The 12,182-nt window shown below is 28.5% G+C and overlaps 1 protein-coding gene across 1 annotated transcript in view; it reads right to left on the bottom strand.

Moving 5' to 3' along the window:
• LOC145182681 (E3 ubiquitin-protein ligase HECTD1-like) overlaps positions 1-12,182 on the bottom strand; it is a 232,973-nt gene that overhangs the window by 2,311 nt on the left and 218,480 nt on the right. Inside the window, exons 10-36 of the mRNA XM_090086300.1 lie at positions 11,812-11,935; positions 10,423-10,742; positions 10,111-10,290; positions 9,417-9,909; positions 9,106-9,308; positions 8,688-8,828; positions 8,416-8,516; positions 8,167-8,284; positions 7,837-7,971; positions 7,614-7,756; positions 7,379-7,522; positions 7,221-7,301; positions 6,917-7,015; positions 6,558-6,733; positions 6,031-6,186; positions 3,336-5,016; positions 3,074-3,185; positions 2,693-2,849; positions 2,204-2,414; positions 2,046-2,112; positions 1,729-1,929; positions 1,423-1,594; positions 1,152-1,228; positions 943-1,070; positions 718-856; positions 510-569; positions 210-341 (exon numbers count right to left, since the gene is read on the bottom strand). Coding sequence (XP_089942426.1) covers positions 210-341; positions 510-569; positions 718-856; positions 943-1,070; positions 1,152-1,228; positions 1,423-1,594; positions 1,729-1,929; positions 2,046-2,112; positions 2,204-2,414; positions 2,693-2,849; positions 3,074-3,185; positions 3,336-5,016; positions 6,031-6,186; positions 6,558-6,733; positions 6,917-7,015; positions 7,221-7,301; positions 7,379-7,522; positions 7,614-7,756; positions 7,837-7,971; positions 8,167-8,284; positions 8,416-8,516; positions 8,688-8,828; positions 9,106-9,308; positions 9,417-9,909; positions 10,111-10,290; positions 10,423-10,742; positions 11,812-11,935 — 5,751 coding nt within the window. The remainder of the gene's footprint in view (positions 1-209; positions 342-509; positions 570-717; positions 857-942; positions 1,071-1,151; positions 1,229-1,422; positions 1,595-1,728; positions 1,930-2,045; positions 2,113-2,203; positions 2,415-2,692; positions 2,850-3,073; positions 3,186-3,335; positions 5,017-6,030; positions 6,187-6,557; positions 6,734-6,916; positions 7,016-7,220; positions 7,302-7,378; positions 7,523-7,613; positions 7,757-7,836; positions 7,972-8,166; positions 8,285-8,415; positions 8,517-8,687; positions 8,829-9,105; positions 9,309-9,416; positions 9,910-10,110; positions 10,291-10,422; positions 10,743-11,811; positions 11,936-12,182) is intronic.

The following is a 12,182-nucleotide window of genomic DNA, read 5'->3' as shown; positions in this document are numbered from 1 at the left end:
TAATAATAATAATAATAATAATAATAATAATAATAATAATAATAATAATAATAATAATAATAATAATAATAAATGTTAACAACAACAACAACAACAACAACAACAACAACAACAACAACAACAATAGTAAAAATAATAACAATAATAACAATAAAAAGTAGTAATTCATACGACATAAACATAAATAAAACACAAATTTAATAACGTACATCTATATGCAAAGATAACTGATCTGTTGTCACCCAAAGTGATAGATCATTAAGTTGCATTGATAATGCAACCAGGGCATAAAATTCTAAACTTGGACCAAGGCCAGTGCCTTCTTCTCCTTCAAACTCAACCTAAAAAATTGGCTACATTCTCAAAAACAAATCAAACATTTTTAATTTCAATATAGAAAAGTCAATTGAAAAACAAGCACTTTACATTTAAAGAAATGACAGAAAGTTAATTTTCAAAAAAATACAGATCACAATTAAGATGTAAGTCAACCAAAATAATTAATTCACCTCTAAGATGGCTTTACGTTCTGCATGAAAGTCCATCAACTTAATAGCAGTTTCTAGGAGCTGAAAAGAATAATTTAATATTTGGATTAGAATTCAAGCATCCTTAAACTTGCCCTTAATATAATAGAAATGCAGTAAATCATCTAATCAAAAAAGTACCAATTAAAGACAAACATTTATTACACTATTCTTTACATAAAAATTATACCTTTTCTCCTCGTGGTACAGTTACACGCTCATGCTTTAACCTGCCAAGCCTAAATTCCTGTGTTTCAAGTCTACGAGTCGGATGTCCTCGTGACCTCTCAAGGGCAGCATCTTGCATATTCTGAAGCCACACGATAGATCTGTTTTTATAAAAATGGTTACACTTTAAAAAAATAAAATTCAAAGTTTGAAATAAAAAAAAATAGGTAAAAGACAGAGTTTCAACCTTGAACATCCAAATGCAGTTGCCCTAAAAAAGAGTTTTCTTGTTTCAAATGGAAACAACATTGGATAATTGATTACTAGATATTCGCACCATAGTGGAAAAGAACCTGTTGTTAAAGCAAGAGGATCCTACATGAAAGAAAAATGTTTGTAAAAATTTTTTCTAACCAAATCCTTATGATTACCAACAATAACTCAATTCATTTGAACCTGAATCTGTTGCATCAACTTGTTTGTGAGCTTTTTAGAAAGATAATTTTCAGCGATTGCATCATTACGCTCTTCTTCTGAAAGAGAAGATAATTCTTAAAACAGTTTTTTTAAAATCTTCATAAAAATATAAATATAAAATAAGACATAAAAACCAAAAAAAGATAAAAAACTTTGATTTAAAACTTAGTATTGTAACTAAATACTAAAGGATAATAACTTTTTAAGCAGCTAACTAGGTCAAGTAATAATAATAAATAATAAAACCTACCAGCATACTCCATCTCTTCAGACAATCGAAACATTGACTTGATAACATCAAGAACATGATGAATAGTAGCTATGTCTTCAAGTGATTTTTGACCAGACGGCTTGATTTTAATACTACTATCTTCTGTACCAGGATTCTCAAATTCTTCATAAAGCTTATTTTTGGCATAATCCTACAAATAATTAATAACGACATGGAGTATCAACTACAATTAGGTTGCTCTTGAATGTTACAATAATATCAAAAAACATTTATAAAAGACTAACTAATCATCTCTGATGACCAGCAAACTAACATTAAAACTACCTTATAAGCTGCATATAGTGCTGCACAGTTTCGTTGTCTTCGACAAATTCTTGTACTACCAACAAGTTTCCATTTTTTTAAGAATTCATGACAACCATTTTGTTGCAAATAATTAATGACATCACTTTTAGGCAGCTCCAAGCTACCAATATTCCCTTTTACATAATCAACTGTCCACTTTATATTTGAAGAATAAACACACTAGAATATTAATGGTTATATATGAAATAATCTAAATTAAATGTGCAACTTTAAGATATTGTTTTAATTAAACAAACTAATAATGTTGAAAGATAATAAGTTTTAAAAATAATTACTGAATCTCTTTCAATACTGTTGTCATCTGTTAAATTGCTTCCTAGATCCCTTGGTTTGTATATTATTCTATAAACAACAAAAACATAGTTATGTAAAGAAAAAAAAATTCTTTTTAAAAAATGTAGAAGAAAGGAAATGAATGTTAAAAGTAGCTGACGTGTATATTGGTTCCCACACTTTTCTTAATTTATCATTGATGTTTGATCCTGTAACTCCATGTAAGACTAATGTCTGTAAGTATGAAAACACTGTAGCATCTGGATTGTCAAGAGGAATTTCAATTTCTTGACCACTTGCACTGGATAAACCACGAAGAAACAGCCTGATGTCAGAACTTTCGTTCGCTAAAGATTTTCTACATTCATCCACTAAAAATAGAGAGAAAAAAAAGGTTTAAATTTTATATTTTCTTATTATTTCTTTCTCCTTTTAAAACCATCTTTAGATTGTTGCATAGCAAAATACAATTTCTGAACTCAGTTTAGCAAGGCTTGCCTAGGGGCTTAAAAAACAACATGCCTAGAGGCTTAAAAAGGTTTATAACTGAAGTTTTAGCCTTTTGTTTTTAAATATATATATTTTTCTAGTTAATTTTTCTAGTTAATTTTTCTAGTTAGTCTAAGAAAACATTAGCAGAAACTGTTACCATTATCAGGGATTTGAATATCTTGAGTTTGCTGAACATTGACTCGACCTGGGCGTGGGTCAAATGCAGGGACCAACGCATTATGATGACATTTTATAACAAGATCATTGTCCCACATTCTTCGTTGATGATCATAATGACGCTCTAATCGTCCACCCTTAAGAGTTGTAAAGAGAAAATCATAACAGACAATTAACTAAGTTTAGTTATAAATTACTGTAACATATTTAAACGATTGTAACATTTAAATGATTGTAACATATTCAAATCATTGACAGAAGTAAAATATAAATTCAGATTTTTGAATATTAGGAGATTTTTTTAGCAAATAATGATTTAGTAAATAGATGATTTAGTAAACAGATTTACTAAAAATCTCACATGCATTGGCTCATAGACTTCTTCTTGATCATCTTCATTTTCAATGTCATCCTCATCAAACTCTTCATCTTCATCTTCTTCATTATCATCATCCATCTCCATATCTTCAACACTGTACATAATAAATTATCAATATTACTTGAATTTTTTCAACATAAATAGCCACATCATAAGAAAAACTATTTCATTGAAGCTAATAACAAACTAATAAAATACAAATGTAAAAAACAAAAACATTTATACAAAAAGAACTAAAATTTACATGTCATTTTCATCTTGTTCATCCTTTTCTTTTTCTGCAACACTTGGTTCATTTTCCTTAATTGTTTTCTTTGGATTTATTTTTTCTGAATGGTCATGCAGCATTTCCTCTAAAGTACATAGATCTTCTCCTTTTTCTACCTCACTTGGCTTTTGTTTAGTTACAGATTTCAGCTGAATTTTATTTGTATTACATGATTCTAGATTCTGTTTAGAAACCTTTGGACTTACTTTTATCGACATGGCAGTTTTTTTATTTTCAAACTCTTTGACAATTTCATTAATCTTTTCTGATACTTTAATTGAACGCTGTTTTATTTCTTTGCTTCCATTTTCATCAGCATTTACTTGAGGTTCATCATTGACAGAAGTCTCTTCAACTAAATTTGAAACATTCGTATTGAGTTTTTCATTCTCAGAAGAAGTTTGAATGGTTAACTGAGCATATTGCTTTTCTTGTGAGTTCTTCATACCATCGTTGAGCAAATTTGTTATCCTTCTATTACCATCCTCATTTGTTGGCTCACTAGTAAGAAGCTGCAAAACAGATTTAATGTTTTCTTCAGACATTTCATCTACAAGGTATACATTTTTTTCATCACTACCAGAATCATCTTGGTGAGCGTTTTTATTAATAACTTCATTTATTTTTCTATCAGATATAATTTCCCTATCATGGATATTGTATTCATTGTTATGAACTTCAACAATATTTTCATTACTACCTTCTTTATCAACTTCTGCCTCTTCATCAACTTCTGCCTCCTCATCAGTCTCAGAATTAGCCTCATTTGCTTCAGCTAAAAGATCTAAGACACTTGAGTCTAAAGGGTGTTGATTATCATTTAAAAAATTATTCTCAGCAACTGAAAATGAGTCAGCACCACGTTCAGTACCAAATACATCCGCCATATCTCCAGCAGTTTTAGAAGCATCACTTAACCTCATTGAATCCAAAACATTTGACATGGATGCTGTCATCTTTTGTATTTGTGTGAGGCATTCATTAGAAACTGAGTTAATTTCTTGCTTTTGAATAATATCTGTCCAATGTTGAACTGTTGCTGATTTCACCACAGAATTATCAAGATTTTCTACAATTGATTCAGATATGTTCCCATTTGGTGGTGTGTTTGGAGAAGGAGTATTTCCACCAGTATCTGGTAATGAGTTTTCCCTTGAACCTTCAGCTGTAGGTGTAGGTTGGCCTTTTGATAAATATAAGTTACTTCGGAAGGGTTTTGTGGCAGTCTTAAGCTGATCAACACGCAAGCAGGCAGCTTCTACTAATGCATTGGCAACAACATCAGAAGAAGATGAATCAAGTAGATCTTCTACAGCCATTAAAAACTGTAAATTTGCTATATCCAAGCGGGACCCTATCTGTACTTGTTGCTGATCTTCATTTCTGTTAGATGTACTTTTAGATTGCAAAATGTCTTTTTTTCCTGCTAATTGATTGTCACTTGAAGAACGCTTCCCAAATGACATCACCACCTGACGCAAAGCACTATCCAAAGTTGTTTGTCGATATTTATTACTTTCATTTTTATGTCTTTTTTCTGCTTCCAACATGGCAACTTGAACATTTGGGTCAGAGATATCTACAACTTTGACATTTAAGTTATTCTCAATATTAGTTTTTGATGTGAAATTTTCAGCCCAAGAAACATCAACCCAATCTAAAAAGTATATTTATTTACAGTTGACTACTAACATTTACACATTGAAGATTACGCAGTGAAAAATGTTAAGCTGTAAAATTAAGCAGTAAAAGTATTAAGTATTACGTTATTTACAAATATTTACAAAAAATATTAAAGTATTAATATTTTTTGTAAATATTTGTTAATAATGTAGATTTTTGTCATCCTTTGCCAACATTTAGAAAAATAACAGACAGGAATTCATGTCTCCCATCTTCAAATTGTTAAGCACCAGCATTTTGTTTTTCAGGTAATAGCTAATAATAATGAATAAAGTAGCAACTTCTATATTAGTCATTTGAAATTAATCTAATTTATAACAATTTATATATTTAGATATACAAAGTTATAAGATTTGAGATAATAATGAATAAAGTAGTAACTTCTATATTAGTCATTTGAAATTAATCTAATTTATAATTATTTATATATTTAGATATACAAAGTTATAAGATTAGAGAAAAAAATTTGTGTTACCTTACATGCCTTCATTTCAACCCTTCAAGACATTGCAAAAATTTGAAGAAAATTGCTATGCAATTAATTTACTAACTTTTTTTTACAAGAATAACAAATTATGCATGCATATAAGCTTAAGTCAAACTACAAAATTTTGTTGTTTTAAACACATGAAGTTTTCTATTTAATTAAATTTCAGAAAACTTGATTTATCTTATTTGTTATTATTTGCTATCAACAAAAAAAAACATACAAACACCAATACTGAAACAGAAAACAATAAAAAATATAAATAAACTTTTCCTAGTTTTCTTTTTGAGTAAAGATATAAGCTAATCAACATAAAGTGCTGACTTAAAGAAAAATGAATACAGAAATAATTTTATCAGTTCAATAATAAATAGGCTTTTGATTAATGCAAAAAAATATAGTTTTTTTCTATAAATTTGTTTTTCAATAAGATACTGAACCTACTATACTTTTACAAAACGAACTTTTGCTAAAAATAAATACAAATTATAAAAAACTTACCAGTATCATTTTTGTTTGCTTTAGATTTAAAACAGGAACGTTCCCTTAGTGATTTCCAATCAGAACTTTCCTTATTACTAAGAGCCATATTCCGTAGGATTTGTGTACGGTAAACAGATCGATGTCGCTTTTGATTAACGCTTTCATGAGATAAACCTAAATAAAAAAACAATAAACACCAATGTTATTAGATGTTTATCAATATTTATGGTTTAAAACTTACTACCTTTTAAGAAATCTAATAAATATAAAAATGAAGACTTATAGACAGGATTTTTTTAAAGTTTAAAAGTTGAACAGGTATTGAAAAAATTTTAAAAAAAAACAAGCAACACAAATTCTGAAGATGCTGAAAATCACAACAGCAATTTAAAAAACTTACTGATAAATTATATTTAAGATTAAAACAAAAACAGCAAGAAAAAACTTTAGTATCAACTGATCAACATAAAAATTTAGATAAATTTCTCTTCTATAAAGTGAAAAACAAGGTAAATCAACTTGAAAACTAAATGACAGGTACATGCCTTGTAATTTATCCAACACTCCTGTAACTTTGCCATAGATTTCAAATCCAGAAACTGATAAGTAGTGTGTTTGCCCACTTGCATTAGGCCCATTTTGTTGCAAACGGAAAAGATGCCAGCCTTCCATTTCATTAGATACTGATTCTGGTAACTGAAGATGCCAAGTAGCAGTAGAACTGGAAAGTATGAGAAACATTTGTATTTTTAAAGTATAAGGAAAAAAAAGGAAAATTTAAAAAAGTTAGAAATTTCTTTAAATAGAATATCAAATTTTTATTAAAAATTGTTTCAAGTTTTTTAAAAATAAACTCCTAGATTTAATACTTTTCAAATTTTTAGTATAAATGAAAAAAATATACCCTGGTTCTTTTAGGCTTTCATCATTTTCATGCACTTTGAAAGTCAACCAGTCAACACCATCCTTCGAGGCTTGAAATAACCAATTACGAAGAGCAGACCTACATAATTATGCAATCAATAAACTATTAAAAATGTAGAAGAAAACTTTTTATCAATATATCTTATACAACAGAGCTTGATTTCAAATATTGACTATAGAATTTTAAACTCCATCCACAATCCAAATTTATTATTTTAAGTCACCATAAAAACTTTTAAAAATATTTAAAATAGCTAGCTAGTTCAGCTCAAAGCATTAAGTACCTTCCATATCCTCGAGCATGGCGCAAAGTATATGCTGTTGGGATAACATAAACTCCAAGTTCAATAGAAAACCATGCTGACCTATTATAAAAATTAAAAATTAGTAAAAAAAATTTTTATATAATAAAAGGTCACAAATAAAGGAATATGATAAGTACTTGTCATCATTTGTATGGCAGTTGACTGGTGTGGACTCTCTACCAATTATCTCTTCTAGATGACCATATGGGAGATCTTTGCCTTCTGATGAGTTGATTAATACAATGTTATGAGATCCTGGATTGACCCAATCTTTCACTGACCTACAAAGTTAGGGAAATTTATTTTAATCATTTTTTTAAATTTCTACTGAAATAAATTCTCTCAATCAAATAAACAGAATAAGCATCATACTTTCCATTTGTTCCTAACCAAAAAATAATTCCATTTTCATCAAAATCACTCTCATATTCAAAGACAATAGGTGAAGGGTTTTCTTTAAACTGCTTAACAAATGAAAAGGACTGCCTTTCAAAGTCAAACCACTGTTTTGCAACCTATTACAGAATGATTAATTCAAGTAGTAGGGAATATAAACATAAAATATTATGACAAGCTACAAATAATGATTTTATACCATTTTTGTCAGAAACTTCTCCACTTCTTTCACAGTTGTTAGTGGTTCCATTTTGATATATCTCCCTGATTTATCAATCAAATTTATTGACTGGCTTCCACAATCAAGTTTAAATCGAAGTCGTCGTAATAAAATCTAGCAAGATATAAAGAAAATCATTTTCACAAAATATATTTAAAAAACTCTTTACTTATAAACCCTCTTATTATGAAAATGCAAATGTTTCTTTTTGTAATGATAGTATTAATTAGGACCAAAAAAGACCAAAAATGATATAAAACACTATTTATACAGCTATAGAGTGAGAAAAAAGACCAGATAACTACTCACCTGCAAACCTGAACCACCACCAATGCTTTCATATGTTATTACAGGCAGCTTTTCAGAGGACTCCAATACCATAATTAGCTTCTGAACAAAGATCACAGCAGGGCTAACCAAACTTGTTCTAAAAGGTTTTAAGAATGAATACCATAAAACAATCAACAGTTAAAATTATAAAACACAAATTGCATTTTAAAATTTCACAAGAGAAGCAACTCTTTGGTAAATCTAAGCAAAACCAATATATATCTTTACCTGTCTCTATCCTTTAAAACAGCAGGAAAATCAAAGAAATTTTTTTTAAAAGTATCAACCACACTTGGATTTTCTTTTAAAAATGTAGATGAAGAAAAAGCCTATAGAAAATATTTTTTGAACTAAAAAATGGTTTGAATATCTCTAAGACCAGAAAATGTGTAAAACTAAAAAACAAAAAAAAAACAAATAACACCAACAACAACAACAACAAAAAGATAGCTATTTCTTTTACAAGCTTCAATTTTAGTCAAGTGTAAGAAATTACAAACCTTATTTAAGCAATTATTTAGAGCAGTGACTAAGCCACTAGTTTGAATCTCGTAAGCTGAAAGCATGGGTTCTTCCTGAAGTAATATGGAGAGCTCTTGCAAGGATTTTTGAAGCATCTCTTTGTAATTATCATTTGAATCCTTAAAGACACAGAAAAAACATTTAAAATAAATTTTTAAAAGTTAGTTTTTCTTAAATAACTTTTTCTATATATATATATATATATATATATATATATATATATATATATATATATATATATATATATATATATATATATATATATATATATATATATATATATATATATAAAATTATATAAATCTGTTTTACCTAATTCCTTTAAGAAACTATAATAATTAAATGCTTCTAAATATCAATCAGTCCATAAAAAAAGAGCATCTTTTTCAGACTTACTTCATTTAACAATAAAGATTTGTTTAGATTCTTGCTGATCTTATGGAGTGTTGCTATTGAACCATGTGGTGTCATATCAGCATTTTTGAAGTATTTGCAGTAGATATTATGAGCCATTAGTGCCAATTTCATGCGAACTTGATCTTTTTTAGACTGAAACTTTTTTCCAGATTTATTACTCCATGAATAAGCAAAATCAGGACCTAAAAGTAAGCTACTACAAAACACCACAAATTTACTGATAAAATAAATTTAAAACTTGTGAAAATTTTGTTAAACCTAAATGAAAACATATAATAAAAATTTAATACCCAATGATGTTTCAGCAGTAAAAGTATGTTTTGTTCCACGATTAGACTCAAACAAAAATCCTGGAAGTTCTTCTTTTAAAATAGTAGTTTGCTGACCATCAGTATTTACAATACTTAACTGATTTTCCAGCTGACAACTTAATGCCCAGTTTCCAACTGTTATAGTTGACCCTCCTACAGAAGAAAGTATCGGCTGGCTAACAACTGTTGATGGTATAGCACTTCTAACTCTTTGCAATTTATCTAAAAATTCAGTTCTACTTTCTGAAGTGCTGGAGCCAACTTCCGGACTACCACTGGAATACATTGTTGCGAGCTTATTATCAAGAACAAAACGAAACCACCCATTACTACCGTTAGATAACTCTATTGCACAAAAATCACTCCATAAATAAAGACAATCACGACCTCTGGCTATGCACCATTCATGCCAGTGATATGCATGACTATGTAGTAGCTTAACTGCATCTTCAAGTGGAATAGTAGGTTCAACCTTTAAAGAGAAAACTTCTAATAGTAGACATGTATTCAAAAGACAAACATTAAAAAATAAAATGATCACTTTAAATTAACTTTCAAATAATATTTTTCTAGATCAAAACATTAATACCACACTTTCATCTTTTTTACATGTTCTGATTATGTTTTGTTCTCATAAAAAAAACTCTAAATAAAATAAAGTATTTATACATACCATTTTGGACACATTTGCATCAATTAACTGCTCTTGATTTTGATGATCTACTTCGCTTGCCATTTCAGTTATTTTTTGCAACACTCCAAGCCTCACAAAATGAATAAGAAATATTCCTTCCCCTTTGCTCATCATATCTTGAACACAGTGAAAAGCAGTAAAGTGTCCTTCATCATCTCCCTTTAAATAACATTAAATAAAAAAATATCAACAAAAAAAGAAGAGATAAAGAAACTTAATTTAAATGATTTAAATTGGATAAAACAATGATCAAGGGAAAAATAGAGATCAAAAAAAGTTTTCTAGAATTACTTCTGTAGCGAGTGCTGTTGCTACTACATCAGCTAATTGAGCAGCTACACTTCCTGAGGCTAACTCTGCCATTAAAGATGCAGGAATAAAATTAATCATCTTTTTTAATTCTGACAATGTGGCTTTTTTTATTGATATTACTAGAGAATTCTGATAAGTTGAAGCAAACACAGGAACCAATCGCTTCATATAAACAGGAACCATTTCTGGATCACCTTTTAACTTATCATCTTTTTCTGAAGTCTCAACTACTGATATTTTTTCTTCATTAGAATCTTTAGTTTTGTTTTGGATACTATTTGATGATTCTATCCACTCACCTTGAAATAAAAATGTTAAATCCATTTAAATATCTAAATGTCTAGAAGATATTACACATATAAGTACTTATACTTGGTTGTAAAAGATTTTTTGTAAATTTGAAATAATATTTAACACATGTTTCTTGTACTTCTTTTTGTTTTTTGTAATTTATCATTTTTTACTGTTTTTACATTATGCTTTAACTTGCTTCTTAAAACCAAATAATTACATAATTAACACTAGAACTACCAAGCCAGTCAAAATGACTGGTTTCAATTTTCAAGCAAGAAAATTACCCATTACAAATAAACATTTTTTTACAACAACTGCATGACTTTTCTAGATATTTGATAGTAATAAATTTTGTAAATTGTTTTTTTTTTAATATGCATTCCTATTACAATTATTTAGTGCTATACCTATTTATACCGGCACCAGTCAAATGACTGCTGCCTCAAAGTCTAGACTATATCAAAGATGGGTCTATATCAAAGTTATAGACATAAAAGTGAACATAAAGACAAAACAATTTTACGATTTCTTTTCTACCTACTGATTTTCTTTACATAAACACTTCTCATTTATTCGTTGATGTTCATTCGATGTGCATCTTCGATGTGGAACTTTGTGCAATTTTGTGAAAAATTTTTGTTTTTCAGTTTATATTACTGTTTTGTGGATTAAAACTTCATTTTATCTGTGAGATAAGAAAAATATACAGTTTTCTATCGGTTATTAGTTGTCTCCTTAGAGTTCTCCCCATTTTCATGATTAATTTTTATTTTAGTATCAATTCCAGCCAATGGATATTCCAAATAATATTGCGAAATTATTAGAAAAAAAAATGATATTCCAAATTAATGATATTTTATTTTAAAAAGTTGATGATATAATAATTTTTATAGAGACAATCCATAAAAAAAATGTTTAGCAAAATCAATTACTTGGTACTTGTCAACCAGTCATTTTGACTGGTTTTGGTAAAAGTAGGTATAAATTTTTGCCCGTAGTTCTAGTGTTAAGGTAGATCAACAGTTAAATTTAGGAAACAAATTTTTTTAAGAGATGTTATTATAAACTACACACCAGGAGTTTGAAGTATTTTCACAACTTCCTTATGACCTTCATCACTTCTTTCACGGGCTTTATCCAAAGGAGTCTTTCCATCTTCATCACGCAGTTCAGGATTAGCACCATAATGAAGAAGAACCTGTATCCAAAGAGTTTATAAGACAAGATATATAAAATACCAAAGCTATACACATGAACATTGAAATGTTTTGAGCTTTTAACATTAAAGAACTTCCATCCTTCAATTTGTTTGATTAGTAAAGGGGATTAGCATATGAAATGTGATGTAAGATTTATTAAAAGTATTATGGAACAAATGAAATAAATTAAGATTACAACCAATTATATGCAACAACTATGCTAATAAATGAAATGTAAAGTGTTGC

This window comes from Hydra viridissima, unplaced genomic scaffold (genome assembly GCF_058129835.1).
Source record: "Hydra viridissima isolate aposymbiotic clone 2 unplaced genomic scaffold, HvirCarnegie_v1 scaffold_4, whole genome shotgun sequence".
In the NCBI taxonomy this organism is placed as follows: Eukaryota; Metazoa; Cnidaria; class Hydrozoa; order Anthoathecata; family Hydridae; genus Hydra; species Hydra viridissima.
This window is presented reverse-complemented; position numbering and strand designations above follow the sequence as displayed.